The sequence below is a fragment of the Desmodus rotundus genome, chromosome 9 (assembly GCF_022682495.2).
Source record: "Desmodus rotundus isolate HL8 chromosome 9, HLdesRot8A.1, whole genome shotgun sequence".
In the NCBI taxonomy this organism is placed as follows: domain Eukaryota; kingdom Metazoa; phylum Chordata; class Mammalia; order Chiroptera; family Phyllostomidae; genus Desmodus; species Desmodus rotundus.
In genome coordinates, this window is record NC_071395.1 from 70,181,822 (window position 1) to 70,208,146 (window position 26,325).

A 26,325-nucleotide genomic window follows, 5' to 3' on the forward strand; every position below is an offset into this window, starting at 1 on the left:
GCAGCCAGCAGCCAAGAGGTAAAGCTCACCTGTGTAATGCCCACCTTGCAGACTGCCGTGGTGGTTGCAGACAGCATACAGGTCGTACAGAAAGTCCAGCGGGTAGTTGGTGGGCAGGCAGGCTGGCTGCTTCCAGGCAGGCCAGGGCCCAGGTGCGGGCTTGGCACCAGCACTCCTCTGGGCTACGTGAGGAGCCATGTTGAGGCTGCAGAGGGGAAACTTCACCAGCGTGGAGAGCTTGTTTCTTCTCTCACCCACTTGACAGAACCTCTTAAGGTGGATGATGAGGATGTCAGGCAGGGTCCACAGACTCAGCTTCACCATGCCCTGCTGGAGGGCTTTGCAGTGGGGGCACTTCCACGCATCGTCCTGGGCCAGCTGCAAAGGAAGCCACCAGGACTGTGAGGCCCCCTCAGCATTGGGCCCACCCACTAAAAGGCACCAGCCCGCCTCCTAGCCAGGGAGCAGACCCCCAATGCAGGACCTGCTCCTCCTTGGTGTAGAACTGAAAACATTCGTCCAAGGTACAGCTGTGCTGCTGGTGCGCCTGCTGCTGCCGCCACACACTGTCCGCCTCCTGGACCCGCTCCTCCTGCAGGCTCCCGAACAGGCTGCGGAGGGAAAACCAACGACCTTCAGGCTTCCCACCTCCAGGGGGCCTCTCCTAAGTCTCTGCTCATAGTGATGAGGCGAAGTGCCCTGCTTGAACCTCATGCCTACATACTGACTCAGCACTCACCCTCCTGTACTGGGACTCTCTGTCCGCCCCGCCACTCCACGGGTGCCCACATCCTTGGCTTACTTGTCTGTTTCCCCATCCCAGCACAGGGCCCACCACCTAGTAGGAGGTTAATAAATACTTGCTGGGCCCTGGCCAGGTGACTCACTTGGTTGGAGCATTGTCCCGTATAACCAAAGCTTGTGAGTCCGATTCCCAGTCTGGGTGTGTACGGAAGGCGACCAATCAGTGTTTCTCTATCACATTGATCTCTCTCTCTCTCAAATCAATAAAAACATATCCTCAGGTGAGGATTAAAAAAACATACTTGCTAAACTGAACAGTGTCCTTTTTCAAAGTAGGGCTGATGCACTTGGTGTCACAGAAGCAGCCAAGTTTAGTGATTAAGAGTGTGGTCTAGAGCAGGACGATACAGGTTCAAATCCCGGCTGTGTCATGCAGGAGCTATGTGACACTGTGCACCTGTTTAACCTCTCTGTGCCTCAGTTTCCACACTTGAAAAGGTAGATTACAGTAGCACCCACCTCACAGAATGTAATAATGATCAAATAAATTGCAAATACATAAAGTGCTCCAGGCAACGGCTAGCACAGGAGGGTGAGTAAGCATCACGTGCCAGTTTACTCCGACTACTGTCACCACCACTAATACCACCCACCACTATCGTTACTACCACCACAGGCATGTCTGCTTTTATTGCACTTCACAGATGTTTTGTACGAATCAAAGGCAAGACCCTCCACCAGCAAAAAGATTACAACTCACTTTATTGCGATATTTGCTTTATTGTGGTGGTCTGGAACCGAACCCCCAATATCTTCTCGGTCTGCCTGTAGGATCACTGTTGTTTACCTACAACTACCATTTGGGTTTCTCAGAGGCATGGATCGCATGGCATCAGGGAGACATGCATACTGCCTGACAGTCACTGGGGAAACTGGGCACAGGAGGGCTTTGCACGGCCCGGCCCCATCTCTCTCTGCTGGAGCCAAATCCCATCGAACTCACCGCTCCTTGACACAGCTGTCCCACTCGACAGCCAGTTTGACGTGTGGGGGGCCTCCTGGCTTCCTGAGGTGCAAAGCCCTGAAGAGAGAACAAGGAGCCCATCAGAAAGCATGAGGCCTGCTCCCCACATCTCGGCAGGGTTCAAAGGTCTCCCTCCGCCCCCAGGACTGATGTTCCAAACAGAAATGCCCAACGATGAGTGAAAACTGAGGTCAGGTATCTGACGAGCTGCTGTCTACTGAAGGCTTAGCCCTAATCTACCTCTGAATAGGCTCCACTTGCTCCTGTGGGAGCTTGTGAGCTCTGAGGAGCTGGGTGACTGTGAGGACACGGATCAGCTCTCCCACTGCACCCCAGAACTTTCTCGGTGTCTACAGGGCAGTTCACTTGAATGTCCTACACAAATCCCCATTCTGATGATGCCTAAAATGAGCTAACTCTCCTCTACCACGATGTGGCAGGAGCACCCTGTGGGCCACCTCCACACCCTAAAAGGTCTTCTCTTTCAGACCCTCAAATACCTAGAAACTCTCTGTGTGGATCAATCTACAGCTCTTCCCAGCTACTTGGGCTCAGCTCAACCTCAGCCAAGAAAAGGTAGGTTGTTCTTAACACAGAAGAGATAAGTCAAGAAGAGCATGGAGGACGTGAGGCTTTGCCCCCAAATCAATAAGACACATGCAAGTGCTGGGGGAGTCTGTACCTAAAGATGCTTAGAATGCACTGTAATAAAAAAGTAGGGATGTCACATGAGTCCCTGACACTAGGATGATTCAAAAACAGGGTTTGGGCTCGTGGAAGGTAGGAAACCCTGTGGGTGAGCAGCACCAGGTCTGGGGTGGGGGTGTGGCACCATCCGAAGAACAAGAGCCAGAAGGGAGCAAGGAACAAGGTATACCTGGGAGAAGCCCTCCCAGCTTATCATTCCAGATGAAGAGTGATCACCCTCCCTCACCCTTCTGTAGACTGAGGGGAACTAAGCCACAAGCATGATCGTCTCCTTCTTCATCCGCTTCAGTCCCCCTAAAGAGGAGAAGCAGCCCCTTATCTAGTTGACGGGGTCGGGGGATAGGTGATCAGTTCACCCTTCCTGCTCACTATTCCCTACAGCCTAAGGCTGCCATCCTTTCATCTGTGTCCTGGGCTTCCTGGCAACAGCTCTGTCCCTGCAGGTGGAAGGCTGGCAGATCGGGGCGTATGTTCAATTCAGAGGAGACACACCAGGGAGCCCGTTCGCCGCCCTACATCTAAGCCTCCTTCTTTAGTACCCTCAGATTCTCCATTTCCACAACTGGGGAGACCTGCCTTGCTGTGGGGTGGGGGTATTTAGTTCTAGGGAACCTAGTCAAAAGCTCACATTGGACTCATGTCTAAGCCACATCCTTTAACCAGTGAAGGATCATCTCATAAACCTAGCATGCTGACCTCTTTCTGCCTCAGTCCTCAGTCTCCTTTTCAACTGGAGTCTCAGCTGCGGGGTGGAAGAGGAGAATTGGCACCTTCAGACTTTAACTCTGTTACACAAAGCCCCATAGGCCACACGAAGGGGAGAAGCGTGCGTGTGACCTGAAGTCCGCTTCTCACTCAAATGGGAACTAGGGCAGTATTTGACTTTACGGCAGGGTGCGATTCCAAGCAGCACCGGGACATGATCTCTACCCTGAAGGAGCTAAGTCTGATGGGAGAGGTGTGCAAAGCGATGTGCCAGGGTGCTGAGGGGACTCAGAGGAAGTGCACCCAGGATGCTCTGGAGACCAGAGAAGACACCCCGCAAGGGGGAGAGGGAGTTGTCCAGGTCCATGGTGAGTGGTGAGGGGAAAGGGTCAAAGGGTTGTACAGGCAGGGGGCTCAGGGGGAGCCTAGGGTATGGTATGTGCTGGAATGAGGAGCGGAGGCCAGGGGAGGGGAGGCCACACGGTGAGAGGGTGGGCCCAGACCTCAGAGAGACGGAAGACTTTGAATGCCACCCTTGGAGGTGTGGACTCTACCCTGTGGGCCACTGAAAGGTTTTAAACGGGCAGATATAGCAGATGGATGAGAGGGGAGGTATGTCAGAGTGGAGGTTCTGGGGCATCCAGCTAAGAGGTGATAAGGACCTGAATTCAGGCACCGATCGAGAAGGTAGAAAGGAAGGAACAGGTCTGAGGAGTCACCCAGACTTGAAACAAGAAGACTTGATGGTGGATCAAATTTAAGGAGAAAGCAAGAAGAGAGAAGAAATCAAGGGTAAGTCCCTGGTCATCAGCTTAGGTCACTGAGTAGATGGTGGTTATCTTTAGTCACAGAAGACAGGGAGAGAAAAGCCTTGGCCAGGAAGAGTTCAGATTGGCAAATGTTTAGTGTTCATGTCTATGAGACATTTAAGTAAGCCACGTGGGTCTGTATCCCAGATAAAAATCTAGGCTGGAGGTAGAGAGCTGAGAGACCTGGACCTAAGGGTGGTAGGGAGACCCAAGGCAAGGTATTTCAGGGGTGGAACGTGGAGGGAGTGTGTAGGGGGTGGGAGTGGGGTACTGAGGCCCGACAATATTTAAGGGTCCCAGAGAGGGAGAGATACACTTCAAGGACACAAAGAAACTTCTAGAAGATAAACAAGACATGGTATACTCATACAATGAATTATTATTCAGCCTTATAAACAAAGGAAATCCTGACACACGCTGCAATGTGGATGAACCTTGAAGACTGTACCAAGTGCAATAAGGCAACCACAGAAGGACAATACTGTAGGGCTCCACTTACATGCGCTGCCTCGAGCAGTCGGATTCGCAGAGGCAGAAAGTGGAGCGCTGGTTGTCACGGGCTGAGGGGCGGGGGATGGGGAGTTACCGATTAAAGAGGAGAGACTTTCAGTTTCGGAAGATGAGAAAAGTTCTGAAGATGAATAGTGGTGATGTTTGCACAACAAAGTACACGTACTTAATTAACTTTATTGAGTGGTCCACTTGAAAGTGGTTAAGATGGTAAATTATATGTTTTGTGTATTTTGCCACAATTTTAAGAAAGAAATTTCTAGGAGGATGATGGGGTGCTGGGGTAGTGGAGGGAGAGTTGCCCAAGTGAGGAGGGGGAAAGGTGAGGCAGAGGTAGGGCCAGCCTTCAGGGACAGGCTGGGCACAGAGGAAGTGTAACCAGAGGGCTGGAGCCTGAGGGGCGGGCTCCCTTCAGCACAGCCAACTTGCAGAGTGCTTCCCAAACTAACTGTAGTGAGAGACCGTTCCTTGGTTTATTTCCAAACCAGTGCAGATTAATACTTTTGTAAAATATAATAAAACTGTAATGGCAGGGGGAGGAGAGGCATACAAAATACAAGTTCAATTTTTAAAAAAATTATTATATTCATACATTCATATTTTAAATTGCTCTATCAATATTGCTTTAATGCTTTCAAAAGTTTCCTCTCAAGTTCTTCTCTGAATCAGCTGGTATTCTGTGGAACATACTCTGAGTAGCAGTTTTCTTCTTTAGGGTGAACACAGTGGCGGGGGGGTGGGGGGCTCTTCTCAGAGCCTCAGCCTCACCCCCAGGCTCTCTCTTCTGGTCAGACCCAAGCAGGCCCTGGCTGACATTTCTCCTGCCTCCCTAACTCTGTGTAGCAGCTACCAGTCAAGGAGAGTGCAGATGGGGTGTAGGGCACAGAACTTCCTGGCTTACCCTCACCCTGGTTCCTGGTCCCCTTACAAAGGGAGGGGCCCTTCTCTATCACGGTCTGACGCCGAATCAGATTTTGACACCAGTCCCAACGTTTTATTTTTTCCATACCACCAAGCAATTAAATCAATCCTGAACTGTCTGTCTGGAGACAGCATCAGATCCCACAAGTTAAGGCTCAGTCCTGTAAGACTCTCAGCACCCCTCCCCCGCCTCAGACACCAATGGCAAGTTCAAGTTGTCGCCTGTGCTCCTGACTGGCCCAATAACAGATTGGAAGGTCCAGGGATCCCCTCCTTGGGTTCAATTGATTTGCTTACAGCAGCTTACGGAACTCAGAGGAACAGTTTACTAACTAGATCCCCAGTCTGTTGTAGCTCGGGAACAGAGAGATGGAAGAGATGCGTGCGTAGGACAAGGTATGTGGGAAGGGGCAGGGAGCACGCACACCCTCTCCAGGTTGCCCTCTCCCAGCACCTCCACGTGTTCATCAGTCCGGGAGCTCCCTAAATAATGTCCTTTTGCGTTTTTATAGAGACTTCATTACACAGTCATGACTGAGTAAATCAGTAGCCACTGGGGACAGATTCAACCTCCAGCCCTTCACCCCCTCCCCAAGGTCAGGGGGATGGGACTGAAAGTTCCACACCTCTAATCACGTGGTTGGTTCTCCTGGCAAACAGCCCCACCCTTAGGTGCTTTCCAGTAGTAACCTCATTAACACAAACTTGGGTTTATTATGAATAATAACAGGATATCTTTAATGCTTTTATCATCTAGGAAATTCCAAGGGTTTTAGGAACTCTGTGTCAGAGCTGGGAACCCCAAATATATATTTCTTATTATAAACCAAAATATCGCACCTATACTATGGATTCAGTCAGGTTGGGTTGGCCAAGCCAGGAAACAGGACAACCTTACTGAGAACTTTGTGGGAAATGAGCAGACTGCCTGTTGGCTGCTGGGCTGCCTATAGGCTGCCCGGCCAGGCCGTACCCAGCGGGAGGCTGTGGTGCAGGCCTGTGGAGAGTCAGGGCATCAGAACCAGCGGAGACACGGCCACGCTGGTTCAGTCCTCAACCACAGGCCACAGCCTTCCCCAGTTTGGGGCCAATGGATCAGTGGCAGAATTCTCCCCTGCCCTACAGAGGGATTCAGGTTGAATTCAGTAGCATGACTAATTGAGTGAATTTGGGTTTTTCAATCAGATCTGGGTTCAAATTCAGCTTCAGCCATTAACTAGCTGTGTGCGTGTGAGCCAGTTAGCTGAGATCTCTGGGAACCCTAGCATCTCATCTTTGCCGTGGCCATCGGACTAGGTCTCTAGACATAAGGGCTGCAAGCGCAGAATGTGTAGGAGGAGCTAACCCGGTGGCAGGCGCTGAGAGGGAAGTGACCGAGAGCAGCTGAGAATGTTACCACCCTTGTTGACGCCTCCTCTCAAAGGGGTCTAGTCAAATAAGATCACATTCATTCTCTTACCAAATCTGGAACATCCCCTTACCTGTCAACTGCCCAGTGACAGAGGGGCCTGCTGTCCTGTGGGGACAAGTAGCTCCAGGCCAGGGACTGCCCCACAACCCGGATGGAGAACAGCGACCCTGGGTTCTGCCAAGACCAACACAGGGGAGGGTGGGTCATCAGGCATGCTGATTTAAATTAGACTCTTAAGCACAAATAAATTACTCAAAAAATGTAATTCTTTTTCTTTTAAGTCTATTTTGAATATCCCCTCAATGATCAGTATTCAAAACCTAGAGATGGGAAGGCTCGTCTGACTCTGATGACACGCACTGTCTCTACTAACACAGAATCTAATGCTGCTAACACGTTCCATTTCCTGAGGGTAAACATGCTGTTTTTAAATAACTTGTGCTTAATTGGAGCAGGAGCTGGCACAGTCATTGGAAAAATAAGGCAGTTATGCTAATGAGTTATTAATAGGTAATTTAAATTACGTTCAGGTAATTATCACCACCAAATTACCAAAATGAGCCAATAATCTAAAAGCAAATTAGTGTACATTTTACATACCAAATGCTAAGTAAACACTTCAAAATAAGCCATATAAAAAAAATACTGTGGGTTTTTAAAAAATTTTTTTAATCCTCACCTGAGGATGTGGTGGGGTTTTTTTTGACTGATTTTAAAGAGGGAGAAACATCAGTGTGAGAGAGGCACATTGACCGGTTGCCTCCCATATGCACCCTGACCAGGGATCGGACCCGTAACCTAGGTGTGTGCCCTGATCCGGGATCGAACCCACAACATTTTGGTGTACAGGACAACACTCCAACCCACTGAGCCATCCGCCCAGGGCATAAACCTCTTTTTTTTTTTTATAATTCATTCAAATTAAGGCCATCCAGCAAATTGGTCATTTTTGTAAAAGACACTTTCCTGTCCTCTATTCTTGCCTACAGCCTCCAATATATGTTCACTATTTTTAATATCTTCAGTTCAGTGTTGTGAATTCTGAATGTATTCTTTCTAAATTATTACCATAGTAAGCCAGTATTAACTAGATTACTAAAAGCATTATGAATTAAACGGGTGGGCGAGCCTGGGAAGCTCACAACCATTTAGAATACGGCAGAAAATTATGTCCAATCACACATTCACCAGTGACTGTGGACAAGCAACCATAGCTGACTGGGAGGCTACCTGTATTAGAATTTTGCTGGCACCTTGGCTTGCTGACTGGTTTCTAAACTCAAAATGACTGTAGAGGCACAGAGGCCAAAGCACATGTGTGTCCAGGTGCAGAATGAGGCCAGCAGAGTTCAACGGTCACATGGCTGTGGTTTCACCCACTTTCAAGAATCAGGAACACAGGGTTTGGGGGAAGGCTAAAGCTATTCCTAGATATTGTGACCTACTTAGAGAGAAGTCCATGCTTTTAATTTGAGCACAGTGGCAGATCTGCTGGGCAGAACAGAGAGCAAAATCCCTTGGAGACCATGATAGGCTCAAATAGGGGGAAGGACCTTAACACAGGGATGCCTGGGGTAAACCCTAAATTCAGTGGTTTTCTCTGTGCCCGAGGGAGCTTGAATGATAAAGAATGACCACTGAAATGAGCATTGGTGCATCTCCCAAAAGCAAAGTTCTTCCTAAGAGAACAGTCGGGGAAAAACAAAGTTCGGAGGCCACTGACCTACCCCTAAAAATGTCAGCACCCGTGCCAGGCAGCCATTGGAAACCTTTCTGATACTACAGAGGCTGAAGGGGATGGATTGGAAAGCTGTTGTTTTCACTTGAAAACTACCAACCTGAGAATAGATAAATGAGCAAGGCAAAAAGGTGTTTTCCCTTGAGTTTCTATCTCAGTTTTTTTCAAAAACTGGACAACATTATTTTACTATATCGGTTTTCATATTTGGACATAAACATCAATGTTTATTTTCCACAGAAGTTATATCTGAAGTCCCTTGAAATTTCTGATCCAAACATAAAAGTTACAATTTATTACAACAAGCTATCCTCTAGGAAGAACTATGGTAAGCCAAAAATACACAAAATTCAGAAGAATTACGTAAATCCCACTCTTTATTCCAATGGTGTTTTGTTAGATTTAATAAGGAAAAAGCTTTGTCCATGAAGGTTCTTCTGCAATGCTGTAGAGAGTGAAACACTACAGGTCATCCGTTGGTCGTTTCCTTGCACATAAACCAAAGTTGTTTTATACAACAGTGTGAGTACTCGTTAACAGCAAATTCTCATCTCTCCTGCGCTATTCCTAGCTTTCTACCCCACCTCCACCCGTCCCAACACACACACACACTGACCTGCTGTCCCAGGGCCTCGCTCTTCATGAGGTAGCGGACATTACTGAGGATGCGTTGCTGGAGCTGGGCCCAGGAAATGGTTCTGTCTTCCCTTATCAGGAAGGGTGGCCCAAATCTGACAATCCAAGGACATCGGATTATCTCAGCAAAGGAAAAATCACCAACACCCAACAGCTGTGAGCCTATGCTCTACTCGAAGGCACCTCTCCACTGGATCAGAGTTAAACACCAAGCATAATACAAAATTGCGGGAGAACTCTGCTGCAAATGGAGACACTGGGGTGTGAACAGGGGCCCAGAGACAGAAAGCCACGGAGAGACGCTGCAACGTAAAACAGACAGCTCCAAGGGATCAGCGCTGGGAAGTTCTTCCCCACCGTGGAGAGGAGAGGAAGGGCACACCGCAGCCAGAGGAAACCAAGGCGGAGGTAAACCCAGAGGAAACCCAGTCCAGCTGGCGCTGCTGGTTTTGTGCATCAGATTTATTCTCATAACTGGGAATGTTTTTCGTACCCCAATCTGGTGAACAGACAGCAGTGGGCTTCTAATGCTGAGGATGCCAGATGTGGCTGCGGCCACCAGTTCTAGCACAGCCATGGGTGACTCTGGACACATCACTGACCACTGATTGCTCCATGGCCACACCGCACAGGTTGGGTGAAGACCCAATGGGCTACGAATGGGAAACTGTTGAATGGACTTTGCTAAACCAGCACAGATCGGAGGCGGTGTATCTGGACAGGCGAGAGCGCTGTGCCGTCCACAGCCGTACGGACAGAAAGGTTTGTTTTCCTTATCCTCTGTCGTTAATGAGTCATTCAGGTTGCTTCCAACTTTTTATTTAAACAATGCTTGCTTATAACAGAAACTACACATATGCTTATACATATGCCTTTGGGTGCACATGACCAATTGTTTCTTTGGGATAAAGTTGCAGAAGTAGAAATGCAAAGCTGTCTATTCCCCAGCTGCCCCCAGAAACGCCACAGCTTTCCCACTGAGGGGCGGGCCCCAATCCCTTGACGTTCGCCCAGAGTCATGAGTCGCCCAGAGTGAGTAGCGCCAGGTTTTAAAAGTTCTTTAACAATCTCAAAAGTTAAGTGTGGCAGCTTGCTCTTGCAATCGGAATTTCTTCAAGTAGTTAATGAAGCTGAATATTTTAACTGAAGTTTGTATTTCTTCTGTGAACTGATGTTAATCTCTGAGGCACATTTTACTAAGAGTATTTTGCTGACTGGAGAGCCAAGTTTTATGTGATGGATATGAATCCTGTATCTGTCTCAGGATGTAAATATTTTTCCTCTTTGTGCTTTGCTTTTCAAACTTGCTTTTAGTTTAAAATTGGAAATGTATTTAAAACATTATCCTGTTCCTATATAGCTCCTGACTTCAGTGTTAAAATAGCCCCCACTCCAAGATGTAAATATGTCTCTATGTTATCTTCAAATTATTTTATGGTTTCCCTTACTCTGACTTACCTCTCTAATCAACCTGGAATTTATATGTGTGAATTTACAGTGGAAGTAAAACATTGGTTATATAAACTTAAAAAATAAATCAATTAGCCCAGCCTTATATATTGAATAATTCATTCACTACCTAGTAATATAAAATATAACATTTTTATCATATAATATCTAAATATACTTTGGCCTGTTCTGTTCTGTTGATTTAAGTTTCTATTCTTCTGCCTATATCACAATATTTTAATAACTAAAACCTCACTCTGTTTTAATAGAGCAATCCCTCTTCTTCCTTTTTCCCCTCCCCCAATATTTTCTGGCTATTCAAGTTTATGATTCTAGATAAATTTTAGAAACATTTTACCAATCTAAAAAATTTTGATGGGAGTTATATCTTTTAAACATTTTATTTGGACTCTATAAGAAACTATCTCCTTTTGTATATTAGTTATGTAACCAGTCTCTTTCCTGAACCCTTTTGTTAGTTTAAATCACTTTCAAGTTTTTGGTTCCCTGGACAGGCAATGATATAATCTGCAAAGAGTGGTAACTGTATCTCCTCTTATAGCCAGTTTCTTTTCCTTTATCTTATAGTACTGCCCAGGCCTTAGAACACAGTATAAAATAATAGTGGTGAGAGCAATAGTAATTGTTTCTGAAATCATCAGAAAGCTTTCAATGTTTGTTAAGGACAATGTTTGCCATCTGCTTACAACAGTTATTTCTGATCTTTTGATCAGAAAGTACCCCATCCTGTACTCCTAGTTGATTAACTTCGGGAATGGATATTTAATTTTATCAAATTAGAATTATTCTAGACAGAATTCCAGTACATGTCTATGCATCCCAGACATCACATAAAAAGGAGGATGAAATTAAACATACCTGCTAGCCTGCTGCCCGGACCCCACCAAGTTACAGAAGAGGATTAGCACCTTGTTCTCACTATGGGCGGGCAGGGATAGTCGCTGGCCCTCACGGGCTGCCAAACGAGGAGAGATGGACAGACCAGGCGGATGAGCTGAGGAGAGAGAACTGCATTTGTATTCTTAATGGAACAGCTTTGCTGGGTCAAAACCCCAGCTCCTCGAGGCCCTCTTTCTCTTTCAGCCTCTCTCCACCACTGCTGGGAGATACTAGAGCACTTTAGGGGAAGAGATACAAGATTCATGGCCACCTGGCACCTGGCATACAAAGATTATGTAATTAGTAGAGAATCTGTGTTGTGTTCAGCCAATAATTTAAAGATAAGGCAGAGATTATAATGAACACTTCTCAAAGCCAATCTGAAAAATATTCCAAAATTATTTTGAATGTTTGTCCATCTGATCAGAGAGCCAACATAATAAGCACACAGAAAACGTAAGAATTGTTACCCTTGAGGAAGTAGGGGAATCGGACTTTCCTCAATTTCTAGTCAGTGCTGAAAATCTGACTTTTAAGGCAGAGATGTGTCACCTGTGATTGGATTACAAACGAGGGCTTGTTTCTCCGAGTTATAACATATTCAGGGCTGGTCGACGTCCTGTTCCAGATTACCTTGCCCAGAATGTCTCTGTTGACCCAGAAGAACCTCAGACACCCCACAGCCGGCCACCGATGCTGGCGAGGATGTGGGGCGGGGGCACAGGATTTGCTGGGGGTGTACGGCACCACGGGCACAGCACACTCTAAATATGGGCCTTCCTGACTGGCTGATGGGGCAAAACGTGTACTGACCTGCAATGTAAGACTGACAGGAATCGGCCATGTCAGCCAGTCTCAAGTTCAGAAGAGGCAAGCATTGGGAAGTGGAACCTTTAACAAAAGGTCATTTAATAACTTCTTTGCCCGTCTACCGCTCCAGTTTGTAATAAAATTACTTTAAGCACAGACCTTGAACCACTGGAGTCTGAAAGCAAAGATTCCCCCAGCACCTGTTCTGATTAGTGACTGTCGAAGTGCGGCCTTGGGGCCAGCAGCGTCAGTACCGCCCGGGAACTTGCTGTCCCTGCAAATTCTCTGGCCCTGCCCCCACGAATCAGAAACTCTGTGGGTAGGGCTCAGAAAGCTGTTTAAACAAGCCCCTAGGTGATGCTCACATTCAATGAGGCCTGGAAAACCCCTGTATGAGTTGAATATTTTTAAGTAATCAACCATCTGTACAACAAATATCAGATAAAATAAGCCTGACAGTTCTAAGTACTAAAATGTAAGTGTCGTATGCCTTAGTGCCCAATGAGCACTGTCTCAGACCTGTAACCTATAACGTTCAAGCACTAGTGTACCTGAGAGTACCTCCTGGCTGGGCGGTGGAGGGGCTCGGAAGGCATACACGTTGTCTTCCTCTGCAATAGAGTTCAGGTCCTCTTCATCAGAGAAGGACCGCTGGAGCCCACTGGGGTACAGCTCAACCAAGATCACCTGGAAGAGGAAGGACCGTTTTCCATCTCGATCCCTCAAAGGGAACTTAACAGATGAGAAATCTAAAAGTGAAGGGATTAAGAAGTACAAATCTGCAGTTACAAAACAGTCCCAGAGATGCAAAGCACAGCACAGGGAACACAGGCCATAACATAATAACTATGTACCATGTCAGATGGGTACTAGACTTATGGGGGATCACCTCGTAAGTTGAATAAATGTCTGACCACAATGCTATACGCCTGAAACTAATATAACATTGAGTGTGAACAGTAATTGACATTTTTTAAAATAATAAAATAAAGTGACTGATAGGCTTAAACCTCTCCTTTATCCTCTCGTCCCTTGTAGCTAGCGAGAAATACTACTTATTTTTAGTACTAAAGCACAGTGTAAAGCACAGGTATAACAATTAGATGGAACACAGACATCTCAACTGTGACAACAGAATATCAAACAGCCCCAGGGAAGGGTGGGGGGGAAGAAAGTTGAAAATCTGAAGTTTAATACCCAGCTAATGTATCATGCAAGGTGAGCATAAAATAAAGCCGTCAGATAAACAAAAAGTGAGAGTGTTTACCACTAACAGATCTCCACCGAAAGAACTTAATAAATCTAAAGAGTACTGCTAACTCTTTTACATTATGACATACATGATGGGACACTGAGTAAGCACAAGCAGCTGGTTTTCTCAAGGAAAAGAGGGGTGACGGCCTTGAGGGCCCTGGCTGCCCCAGACCCAGCTCTGTTGCCTCAGGGGCTAAAGGAATCAACATCCTGGCACACACACAGAATCCAAGAAACACTGGCTAAAAATTATCTCTTTTTTCTTTAAAAGATTTTATTTATTTATTTTTAGAGAGAGGGGAAGGGAAGGAGAAAGAGAGGGAGAGAAACATCAATGTGTGGTTGCCTCTTGCACACCCCCTCCTGGGGACCTGGCCCGCAACCCAGGCACGTGCCCTGACTGGGAATTGACTGGCAATCCTTTGGTTCACAGGTCCATGCTCAAACCACTGAGCTACACCAGTGCTGGGAAATGCCCTGCCTGGTTTCAGGCACAAAGGCCCTATGGCTAGGGGACCTTGGGACCATAAGCCACTAAGTAAACAAGACTTATCCTCCTGGCAGGGATGTAGCCTCTGCCCCTTTTACTTCACCCTACTTGGCCCCTGGAGGATGGCCAGATAGTCAATGACAGGTTAGATTCCTCAAGGAAGGAATAACCTAAGACAGGCACAGTCATGAAGAGGCCACCAGGGAAGGACTTAGGGGATTGTGGAGAAGGGACAAAAGACCCTCACCCCTTAGCTTTGTCATAGCCTGAGTCCTCATTCTACCAGTAAAAAGTCTCCTAATCTCTTGGCTGCCTTGCTTCCCCTGCCTGATTCAGACCTGAGACAATGCCAAAGGCAGGTGCAGCCCTGTGTGGGGACGGCGGTTTACAGGGGCGATCAGGCCTAAGAAAGAATGCATAAAATCCTGTGAAACCTGCTTTGCTAAGAATGCCCTCAATTTAAATGTTAAGGGTCCAAGCATAAAATTAGTTTGTTTCCCAAAGTTTTATGGCCCTCTGGTGTCACTCCATCTATCTGACCCTGACTCAGAATAAGCCCTTAGAGTTCTTTGAATGTTATCTATTCCTTGATCATTACTGCCTGACAATGACTGATGTGCTTCACGTATATGCCCTATATTCCTATGCAAACTAAACCCAATAAAAGCCAATTGAGAAAGAGTCTCGAGGCCATTCTCCTCAGAGAGATTGGCTACCTTTCCTCCCCAACTAGATCATGTCTTGGTAGATTTATTCTCATCCACAGTGGCCGGGACAGCTCTGCTGGATGGAGCTCCCCTACACACTAGCCAGGGCTAAAAATTCTCTTGTAAAAGATACATTTCAGGATTAAAAAAAAAATGAATCCCAAAGGAAAACTTGAGTTTAAATGATGAACAACAAAAAAAGGTAAACATTGGTAAATGTAAATAAGCATTGACTATATTAAACCTGTAATAACAACCATATTACGACTATAACCAGGGAGAACAGGGAGGGGGGATTATCCATCTACAACAATATCTAAATCAAAAGGCATAAAGGAAATTAAAGCAGGCCAAGATCCTTGTGTTGTTTGGGAAAATTAGCCTAAGACTGTTCGTTACACCTGTTGATGTCTTAATTCTAATCAGTAAGAGCATAGAAATGTAATGTATATGTCCCACACCTGAAGAGATGAAATGAAAAAATTCTCAATACAAAAGAAGCAGTAAAGGAGGGAAAAAGAAACAAAGGAAAAGCAGGGTAAATAGAAAGCATAAAATAAGTCCAAAGACATCCATGATCATATATAATATCAATAGAATCAAGTGGCCAGTTAACACTAAATATCAAAATAGATTTTTTTAAGTTCCAGTCACAGTGCCCTTTCCTGCACTGAGAACTCCCAAGTGATATGTGTCTCCCAGAACAAGCATATCACATCTCTCAAATTCCCGACAGTCCTTTTTACTCTATTGATTATTCAAACTCTACCTCTCAGACTTTTGATCTTTCATGACTGACATTGTTTTCCCAAGACTCTCACCTACTGTCCTACTCTCTCTCATTCTCTCACTAGATCTCCACAGAGCACTCTGAGTTTACGAAGCAAGATACACACATTTCTACCCACCTGAGATCCTCACAAAATCGGTGCAGAAGTCAGAGGGACCGATTGGGTTGGGGCAGGGAGGAGCCCGCTGGGGTGATGGAAAGGCTCAGTAACCACGGCGGTTTACACAGATGTACGTGCATGTAAAACTTCAACAAATTTAACCTTAAGGCATGCACACTTTATTGTATGTGTGTTATTCCTTAACAAAAAAGTTAAAAATATTGTTTAATTTGTAAAAAAGACCCGGGAGGTCATCAGGTCATCCATTTTACAATCGAAGAAACAGGGACCAATCACTTTGTCCAAGGTCAGAAAACTAGAAAGTGACTGAATTACAGTTAGAGCCTCGTTCTGAGCCCTTCCCTTCACGCCGCATTGGTTTTCACCACCATCACCTCTGCCTGTCCTTTTCTTATGAGTTCTGTCCTCCCCAGTCACAGAGAATCCAATCTGCACAACACAGCCAACCCCACTTCCTCCCAAATCTCCCCTCTCATGGTACACATCCTCAGTTTCCTCAGTGGTCCTCACTTTTCACGTACTGACCCTTCAGTATCATGGCTTATATTCTTGGGAGTAAAATACGAACAGTGGCTCAGGCTCTGGAATCAAACCACCTGTGCTCAAGTCCTGGCTCAGCTACTTACCAGCTCTGTGACCCTGGCAAGCCACTCACGCCCTCAACACCTCTCCTTTGCTCACTGGTAAATGAAGACAATCATAATATCTATTGGGTTGGCCAACAGTCTGTCTGGTTTTTTCCATAAAATAAAAGACACACTTTTCATTTTCACCAATAACTATTGCCTTGGATATTTTGAGTATGTTTGCTATCTCCTACTATTGGCTTCTAGTGGGTAGAGGCCAGGGGTGCTGCTAAACATCTTCCAATGCATAAGACAGCCTCACAGCGAAGGATTATTTGGCCAAAATGTCAACAGCACCAAGAACCTTCACTAACCACTTTTGAACATTCGATCGATCACCGTACCTTCTCTATGCACTGCACAGATCTTTTTTTTTTTTTTTGCATTTCAGTTGCATTTTTACCTTTCTTGAAATAAGAAAGCATAATACACTGAAAATATTGCATATTTTCTTCCACCTTCAATATTAAAATGGCTGCACAAAAATTCACTGATTTTGAGAAGTGTTTTTGAAATGCACACTGATATGACAGCTGCCACAATGTAATCTAACAAAACTGTTTCGAATGAAGTTAAAGACAGCTAAGCACTTAGTAGAGCCATTGTACAGAAAAAACTAAATGAACTTTTTGGCCAATGCAATACTTCGTAGGACGGTTGTGAGAACTAACTATGAATATAAAGTTCATAGAGTAGTGCCCAGCACTTACTAAGCCCTCCTGAGGGACAGCTACTGTTTGGATTACTGTCATTGTGATCATCACCAGCTTCTGGGAAGACATAGGCAGTGTCTCTTTCTGGTTATCCCATGCAAATGCCCGGAGAGGTCAAGCCTGGTCACCACAGACACCAGGGACTACTAATCAAACAGAAACTCATGAATCATGCCGGCGTCATCTGGGAACCAGAAATTAGCCTAAACAACCTAGACAGCTGTCTCGGTTAGCATGGCGCCATCCGGCGCTCAGGCTCCACTCAGTTCCATCGTACCTCATCCACAGGGACGCTGCCTTCCTCAGCCACCATCTTCCTCAGGGCTGCCACTGTGCTGAGGATCGGCACAGCCAGGCCAACCCGCAGGAACCGCTGGCTCTGAGAGGGGAAGGCCAAGGTGACACTCAGGAATCTAAAAAATAGGAGAGAGTCCACATCCATGAAGGATTGACAGGAACTGTCACCGTCACCAACACCACAGACATGAGTTCTACTTCAGCATCTCCACATATCTCTGCTTCGAAGTTGTGTCACTGCATTTCAGGTACGCTGTCACCAGGTGGCACTGGAGAGCTCAGAGGGAATCAGCAGAGTACTTTTCCACCAAGTTAAAAATAAAAGGTATTTGATTAATAATCACAATACAGACCTATGGTGTCAAGGTTATTTTTGTTAAGTAGATAACCTTAACCAAAATTAAACTTTGGAGTTTCTTTGAGAAGTAAAGTGGTCAACCTTCTCCTTCAGCATGATTCGGCCTTCCTTTCCTTGTTGAAATTCTCCCTTGGGAAGGGCAGGGCTCTGCGTCGGCCCCACTTCCTTCTGTGTCCACCACACACCAGGCCTCACTCCTCCGGCATCCATTTCTCCTGGTCTACACTGCAGTAATTACTCAATTCACACAGCTAATTATAGAGCTGGGATTTGAGCCCAGGCGGTCTGGCCCCAGAGTCAGTGGTCCCAACCAGGGTGCCATGCTACATCAAGCCAGGATCCTTAACTCGCGTCTGCCAGTGGACATCCTCTGATGGTGTCACTGGAGACAGGAGACAAGTGTTGCACTTGTGGCCTACACTCTCAGCAGCGCAGGAATTCAGAGCAGACCGGGGCTGAAGTGCCCAGGAATGGCTTTAGGAGGCTGTCGTGCCTTCAGCTGTGTCGGAAAGATGGGGGATGAGAAACGGTATTCACAGAGGTGGGGAACGTGAGGAAGAAGTGCCTCCATCTTGATGCCAGTGAAGGCGCCCCATCTGGGAGCGCACTCAACTTCCGTGACGCTGACATTGGCCAGTCGCCTTAAGGTCATTGTTGAGCCCTGGCGTGTGGGAAGCCTGTGCTGTGTGTTTCCTGCTTTTATAACGTCGGGCTCCACCGTGGCTCTTACCCAACCCGAACTCCCCTCTTCTCTTTCTCTCATCTCCTCCAATAACACTTTTCCTTTTTCTTTGCTCCTTAGATAAACCTTTTCCTACACCTTCACAAAAGGGGGGAAGGATGAGAAATAAAGCATGAAAAAGCAGGTGGTAACAGATTTTCTCTGGTTTGTCAGTCTGACCAAGTGGTACCCATTGGTCTGCACCAGCTTCTGAATGGGCCAAAGACATAGCCTCGTGCCGACAAACAAAAGCATGGTTTATAATTCCTTCTTCAGCTAAAAAAGAAACATAGTAACCTTTCACTTTAATTGTCACATTCAATACCTGAATGTCCCCCAGCTATAAGGCTGCTTTCTAGAGAAACACTGACTGAGAAGCAAAAGAGAGACAATCGCAGATGCGAGGCCAGAGGTTCCCAGTAAGGAGTAAGGAAGTCAAGTTCACTCAGGACGCTCACGCACCTCGTCTGGCGCAGGGGTATTGGTAGTGACACACACAGGAAAGGGTCGAAGGTGTTGCTCTGTTTCAGGCAGTGGGGACAAGTCAAGGAAGACCTGTGAGGAGAAAGAAGAGCGTTAAGTTTAATCACACAGTCTAGCGGGTACTCAAAGAGTTAAATACAGAATTACCATTGAAATTCCACTTCCAGGTAAATACTCAAAAGAATTGAAAATAGGTACACAAATAAACACCTTACACAAATGTTTGTAGCAGCATTATTCATAATAGTTAAAGGGCAAAAACACCCAAGTGGCCGATGAATGAATGGAAAACAAAATGTAGTAATATACAGGTCACGTGTGTTCAGCCATGAAGCCCGGACACACGCTATACCGCCCATGGCGGAAACTTAAGTGCAGTATGCTAAGTGAAGGAAGTCAAACACAAAGGCCACATGTTAGATGATTTCATTCCTAAGGCATACCCAGAATGAGCGAGGATGGGGAGAGACTGCTCGCCGGGTACCAGGCTTTCTGTCGGAGTAATGACAGCGTTAGGAACTAGGAAGAGGTTGCGGCTGCACGGCACTGTGACTTCACTTGCCACTGAACTGTGCACTTTAAAATGACTGATGTTGTGTTATGTGACTTTCACTCCAATTTTTTTAAAAAGGAAAAAAGTTTAATCACACTGTCAGTGCACCGAGTATGTATCAGTGCCCTGTGAATGGGAAGGGAGCTGGGATCCTTCCACATGGAAGCCTAGTGTGCCAACTTGCAAGCTGGGAGGTCTCAGGCATTGCTATGCCCCAGAATCAGGTAAGAAGTAATTTTTCAAATGCAGATGTCCAGGCCCTACTCCCAGAGATTTTGTTTCAAAGAAAGCAGAGGGAGGCACAGGCTTCAGAATTTCAAAACTTCCCCAGGTCATGTTAGTGTTCAGCCAGGGGGACCACTGATGCGGACCACCCTCCTTATTGTACCAATGAAGAAACAAAGGTCAGAAAATCAGAGCTATTGGTAACACCTACCAATGAAATAGCATTTACTAAGAACTGGGCATTGTTCTGAGCATGTGCATGTATTAACCCATGAGCTACCCATAAAACCAGGATTATCCCCATTTCACAAAGGAGAAAACTGAAGCACAGAGAGGTTAAGTAACTTGCCCAGTGACACACAGCTCTTAAGAGACAGAGCTGGGCTCAGGTTCAACAGTCCATGCTCCACATCACTCCTGCAGTCTTCAGTATAAGTGAGTGAGGCATCAATTGTTTTAGAGTAGATAAACACACGGTTTATTTATAGTCTTTAAACTCTTTTATTATTCATTTATTTATTTTAGAGAGAGAAAGGGAAGGGAGGGAGAAAGAGAAGGAGAGAAACATTGCTGTGAGAGAGAAACATCAGTCGGTTGCCTCTCACACACACCCATCTGGGGACCAGCCTGCAACCCAAGCACGTGCCCTGATCAGAATCGAACTGGCGACCTTTTGCTTTGTGGATGACACCCAACCCACTGAGCCACACCAGCCAGGGGGTAGAGTCTTTAAACTCTTAAATTAAATACTCCCTCATTCTGGTACCTTTGAAAGTGAATTGCAACTTTTATATTCTATGTGGGTGCTCCAGTTTATGTCCTTAATCATGTAATATACTGTTTCTTCTAAGATCAAAGGGATTTCTCGATACTACATTCCTTATCCCAAAATCTCCATCAACATCCTTGGGAATATGGAGCAATACCCCACAGGCAGACTGTTCCCACCAAGGGGAAACCAACTGCAATTAGCATAAAAACCAGGTTTCCTGACTCTGTGGAAAGCACCTGTCCTGCTTGATTGGTTTCCTGTTAAGCAAATGAAATTAAAACACAACAACAACAAACAGGGACAGGCAAGAAACCCTGGAGTTTTCTGGGTGCTGCCCAAGGGGACCCCAGGTGGTCTGTTCATAGCAAGTCAGCTCTCCCGGACATGTTCAAACGCTCTCACTGCCTCTGATAGATTTTCCTTCCGGAAAACCACAGTAACGGTTTGGTAACAAACTGTGTATCAGATACACCAAGTTCCCGCCATCAGGGGGACCTGACACGGGGGGGTGTCCTCTGCCACCCCATTTCCCTTCCATACCTCCTCCCGCCTTCACCTGTCACGTACCTAAACACAACAAAGGCCTGAAGAATGCATTTTTGTTGTCGGGAAATTTCCAAATCCCTGTTTCACATTTAAGCAAACAAATGAAAAGGGATATTTTTTCTTTGGCTTATTTTTCTTTTCACTCCTGCTAAAACTAAGCCAGGCTGCATTTTCCTTGAGAGTTGTACCCTGTTAAACTGGCGCAGGGACAGGCCTGTATATTGAGCCACAAATCTCTGTCAGGAAGTGAGAGATGTGTAGTTTGGAAAAAGCACACAAGGGTCTAATTTTATCTTTAAAGGATGAAGAAAACATGTTGCTTGCTATTGACTACAGAAAGGGTGTGAAAAACACCTGTTTCTCCAAGGATGAGAAATAAGGACAGAGTGGGACCAACACACCAGGGGAAGAGAGGGGCAGTGTCACTTTTACAGAAAACTCCAGAGGTTACTGGGCTCCAGCGACACCTGCAACGTGGCCTGAGGGGTTCTGTCACCTTCCAGAGCACTCAGTCCTGTCCTAATGTTCCCCCAACCGCTCTCAGGGGAAAGGGGCAGAAAGTTACCCACTATCCTCCTATGTCCACTCACCCATCCCCCTAAGGCATTCCTTCTCTGGTCCAACTGCTTCCATTATAAAGCCGACCGAGTCAGCTGCCACGGAACCTCGGCACCTTGCTTCGCCTCCCCTAGTGACAAAAGCCAGAAATGAGCCCCGAGCTCTGACACTGCACTTTTCACCACTCTGACCGGACTTCTCGCAGCTGCCAGATACACAGTTCCCACCTCCACCTGCCCAGCTCCACCTGCCCCCTGGACGGTGGAGCTGATGTCTATACCACGGATAGTTATGGCAACATGTAAGCAAGCTGTCACCTCTGCAAGATCAGTTCTGAGAAAGCCTTCCACAGCATCACCTGCCTAGAAGGGAGTGCCGCCCGGGATGGGGACCAGGCTAGACTCTGGGAATAAAGCTATGAACAGCACAAAGAAATAAACAAATATACGCACCCACATGCACACATACATACTCCCTCCTCCAGCCAAAACCCCCACAGAGCAGCAATCCGTGGTCATGAAGCTGGCAGACGTTTTAGGTTGTGGTCATCATCACAGAGCACAGCTCATTATTTTTCCTCCAGGCCTTATCTCCGGCACCCTAATATTATGTCCAGCAGCCAAAGTGAAATACTCAGCTCTCTCAAAGCGGGACGGTAGACAAGGGAGAACCTCAGTGAACAGGGCCTCTAAACCAACCCATAATACCTCTCCCAGCTTTCACCTGTATAGCACAGGGACTTCCCATACTAGGCAAGCCCTCGCACGTGAAGAGGAAGGCGGAGAAGGATCCAGCAGTGACCACCGCTCAGGGGCCCCAGCGAGGAGCTGCCCTCTGCTGAACTGACCACTGCAGAAAATCACTTCTCAGACCTGAAAAGCCCTAGTCCAATGGACACCCCTAGCTATTGTTTTTCTTAACTATAGATTATCAGGCACAAAGCAGGTATATTTAGCTGTCATCAGTACTTTTTTGTAGCACAAACACCTCGCTTCTTACTCATCATCTGACAGTAATCTACCCAAAGGCACTAGCGGTCCTTAACATCCGCCTGGCTCAAATGTCAACTCCTGAGGAACCCTCTCCTGACTCACCCTGCACCAGTCAGGCACTTTGTGACGCTGTGATTTTTATATATTTTTATAAGAAATATATATTTGGTCTCCACGCCTGCTCCTGGCACAGAGCTCCTAAAACCCTTGACATGTCCTGACAAGAGCAAGAATAAAGGTGAAGGGGAGCATCTTATTCACAGCCCCTTACAACCACACCTGAGTTATATTATTGAGGTAATTTCCGGAAAGCTTCTGGAAAACCACAGGGTGGGGCTGGTTGCCGGAGAGCCAACCATGTGACTGGAAGGTTAAAACTTTCAGCCCCCCAGCCCCTGGGGAAAGGAATGGCCAATAACTTAACCAATCACGCCTATTTAATGACGCCTCCACAAAAACCCTAGCAGGAGAGGTTTGGAGAGCTTCAAGGTTGGTGGACATGTGGAGGTGCTGAGAGAGTAGGGGGCCCCAAGAGGGCCTGGAAGCTCTGTACCCCTTCCCACACACCTTGTCCTGTGCATCTCTGCCATCTGGCTGAGTTGGATCCTTTTATAATAAACCAGTAATCTAGTAAGTAAACTGTTTTCCTGAGTTCTGTAAGTTGCTCCAGCAAACTCTCAACTCTGAGGAGGGATCACGGGAACCTCTCAGTTATAGCCAGTCGGTCAGAAGCACAGGTGACAACCTGGCACTTATAATTGGTGTCTTCTGGGGAGCAGTCCTGTGGGACCTGATGCTATCTCCAGGTAGATAGTGTCAGAACTGAGTAAATTGTAGGACACCAGTTGGTGTCCAGAGAGAATTGCAGAATTGCCTGGTGTGGGAAAAACACCCACACGTCTGGTTTCAGAAGTAAATGTGGTAATAAAGAGTAGAGTAAGAAAACGAGAGTTATTTCCTCTTTCATACCTGTAGCATGTGCTTCAAAGCACCCTCAATTTTTCCTTCAAAGCACCAGACATAACTATATAAAAACCCAGGAGTCATCCTAGATCCTCATCTTTCCCCCAGCCCCCCTTCACCACACCCTGAAACTCATGAGCGAGTCCGGTGGCCTCGCTACCCAGAACCTGTCCCCTGCCACCCCACTCACTGCTCTCCAGCTCCACCACCTCCTCTCCAGGCCCAGCCACCACCCTGCACCCACTGGGGCGACTGCAGAACACCAGCCACTGCTCCAGCCTCCGGTCTTGCCTCCTTTCACTGCCCATAACAACCAGCGTCACCCCTTTTTTCTTTTTAATCTCACCCGAGGACATTTTCATTTGCTTTTTTAGAGAGTGGAAGGGAGACAGAGAAACAGCAATGCGAGAGAAGCAACCATTGGCTGGTTGCCTTTGTGCGCTCCCAGACCGGGAATCCACATCAGGACCGGGGATCACACGCCCCCAAGCCTGGACCAGGAATGAACCCACAACCTAGGTGTGTCCACCCTGACTGGGCAACAAAACCGCAACCTTTTGCTTACAGGGACAACGCTCCAGTCACTGAGCCATACTGGCTTGGCCTTCGTCCCCTTTTAAATCGATAACTAGACCACACGTGCCTTCTATGCTGCAGTGGCTTCCAATAGACCACGCCCCACCCTTGGACAGGGCCACGTCAGCAGGCCCCGCCCATCTCTCCTGCCTCAACCCCAGCCCCTCAGCGCTTGCCGGCTCTGTTTCTTGAACTTGTCTAGATCATTCCCACCCCAGGCCCTTTGTCCCTGATATTTCCCCTGCCTGGAATGTCCTGTCCCCAAGTATTTGGATGACTGACTCCTTGTCACTCAGTTCTCAGCTCAAATGTCCCCTCTGATAAGAAGCCTTCCCTGACCACCATATCTGAGATTGGTTGCCTCTGCACCTCCCAGGTCAAGCCTTATCATTTCACTTAGCACAGCAAGTTGTTTGTTGAGGTGTGAATTATCTAACACCTCCCCACCAGAATGTGAGCTCCCTGAGAACAGGCACTGGGGCTTGTTCACAGCTCATTCCAAACACCCAGACGGGAATTTGGCACATAGTAGGCCTGAATGAACTACCTAGACAATAAATGGATATATTTAATTAGTATTTCTCTCTTATGGGCAAGGAATTATTATGTTCTTTATTGTAACTGCTGGACCCAGCACAATATCTGACACTCAGATATTTCAAAGAAGAATAAGAAAAGAGTATGTGTATGCCCTGGCCGGGTGGCTCAGTTGGTCAGAACGCCATCCCATACACCAAAAGGTTGTGGGTTCAAATCCTAGTCAGGCCACATACCTAGGCTGCGGGTTAGATACCCAGTCGTGGCGCATATGGGAGGCAACCGATCCATGCTTCTCTCTCTCTCTCCCTTTCCCTCTCTCTCTAAAATCAATAAACGTATCCTTGGGTGGGGATAAAAAAGAAAAAAGAAGAAGAGAGTATGTGTAGACGAAAGGGGAAGAGAACAGAGAGAACTGAATGAGCAGAGAAATGGGTGAATTTATTGTACCAGGTCACCAATGCGTGGTACTGCGTACAATTACTGGTGCCCTTCCCCGGGCTCTAACATGCCCAAGCCTTACACTTCCTTTTCCCTCCTCTGTATGGTCCTCTTTTCCTCGCTCATTTTTGCTTCAGGCAGCCTGTGCTTTGGGCAGCTGAAGGTGAGACTGATGCTCTACAGGTAGCTTTCAAGGCTAAAAAGGTCAGCCATGAACTCCAGGTCTCCTCTATGTGTACCTTGTAATGCAGCACCACAGCTCTCGGGAAATGTGGGCCTCTCCTCATGGGCAACAGAGAAATCTGGGCTCGTTTAGAAGACATTTTCATTACCTAATATGCTCAGCAACCAAGAGCAGGAATGGAGGGCTCCATGATTTCCCCCCCACCCCAGGGGTGGGTGGGGAGTGGGTCAGGACCGGGAGAACTGCCCCAGGGCTGTGGATTTTCCACTTCAGTGAAAAGCCAATTGGGCATCTTTTCAAAGTGTTTCAGAGACCCTCCAGTCCACCTAAATAAACACCCCCTCAGAGACAGTGCTCAGGTCCAGTACCCTTGACTGGCAATTACTGAATGTAAATCCTGAATCAAGAGAGTTTCTGGGCAATTTTAAGTCATATCTTCCTTCCCAAACACAAGGAATACAAGTGCTCCAAAAGTCTGGAAGCAAATGTAAGTAAGTGATTCTAGAAGACTGAATAATTGTCCATTGGCTTAAAGTAAATAAGAGAAAAAAACAACAGGAGGCCTAAGAAAAACACAGCAGAGAAAGAGGAGAGTACCCAGAAGACTCAGAGAAAAGCGCGCCTTTGAGAATGATTTAATGCAACATCCAGAAGAGGAATATTTTTAAAACAGTTTGGTACCCATAACATAGAACCAGAGGACAGTGTCCATGCAACCACAGTAGCAGCGGAACATCCCTGAAAGCAAGGTGAAACAGAAAAGCAACCGGAGAGGAAGAATTACAAAGAAGGCAAGCAGGACTTGTGCTTCAGAGAGCTATCAAAAGTCACACCCTCGTTCCGCCACTTACCATGTGTGATCACAATAAGCCCAGCCTCCTAGATTGTAACTCACCTCCTGAGACTCTTATAAGGAATAAATGTAAACATATATGGGCAAGCATGTCACCTAGAGGAGTTCTCTGTAACAGTGGGTCCCCCTAGACCCTGATCATTGTGCTCATTCCCACCTCTAAGCATATTTTACTCTTGTTGAAGATGTTCCCACCCCTT

At 46.7% G+C, this 26,325-nt stretch overlaps 1 protein-coding gene across 2 annotated transcripts in view; it reads right to left on the bottom strand.

The window, feature by feature from the left end:
- Nucleotides 1-26,325, bottom strand: part of USP43 (ubiquitin specific peptidase 43) — a 62,478-nt gene that overhangs the window by 20,809 nt on the left and 15,344 nt on the right. The window contains exons 4-12 of one of the 2 annotated variants that reach the window (XM_045199155.3): nucleotides 18,905-18,997; nucleotides 17,344-17,479; nucleotides 12,917-13,052; nucleotides 11,535-11,670; nucleotides 9,187-9,301; nucleotides 6,903-7,006; nucleotides 1,748-1,825; nucleotides 485-611; nucleotides 45-378 (exon numbers count right to left, since the gene is read on the bottom strand). In XM_045199155.3, coding sequence (XP_045055090.2) covers nucleotides 45-378; nucleotides 485-611; nucleotides 1,748-1,825; nucleotides 6,903-7,006; nucleotides 9,187-9,301; nucleotides 11,535-11,670; nucleotides 12,917-13,052; nucleotides 17,344-17,479; nucleotides 18,905-18,997 — 1,259 coding nt within the window. Of the gene's footprint in view, nucleotides 1-29; nucleotides 379-484; nucleotides 612-1,747; nucleotides 1,826-6,902; nucleotides 7,007-9,186; nucleotides 9,302-11,534; nucleotides 11,671-12,916; nucleotides 13,053-17,343; nucleotides 17,480-18,904; nucleotides 18,998-26,325 lie in introns of both variants that reach the window. The other variant, XM_053910744.2, reaches the window with a different exon arrangement.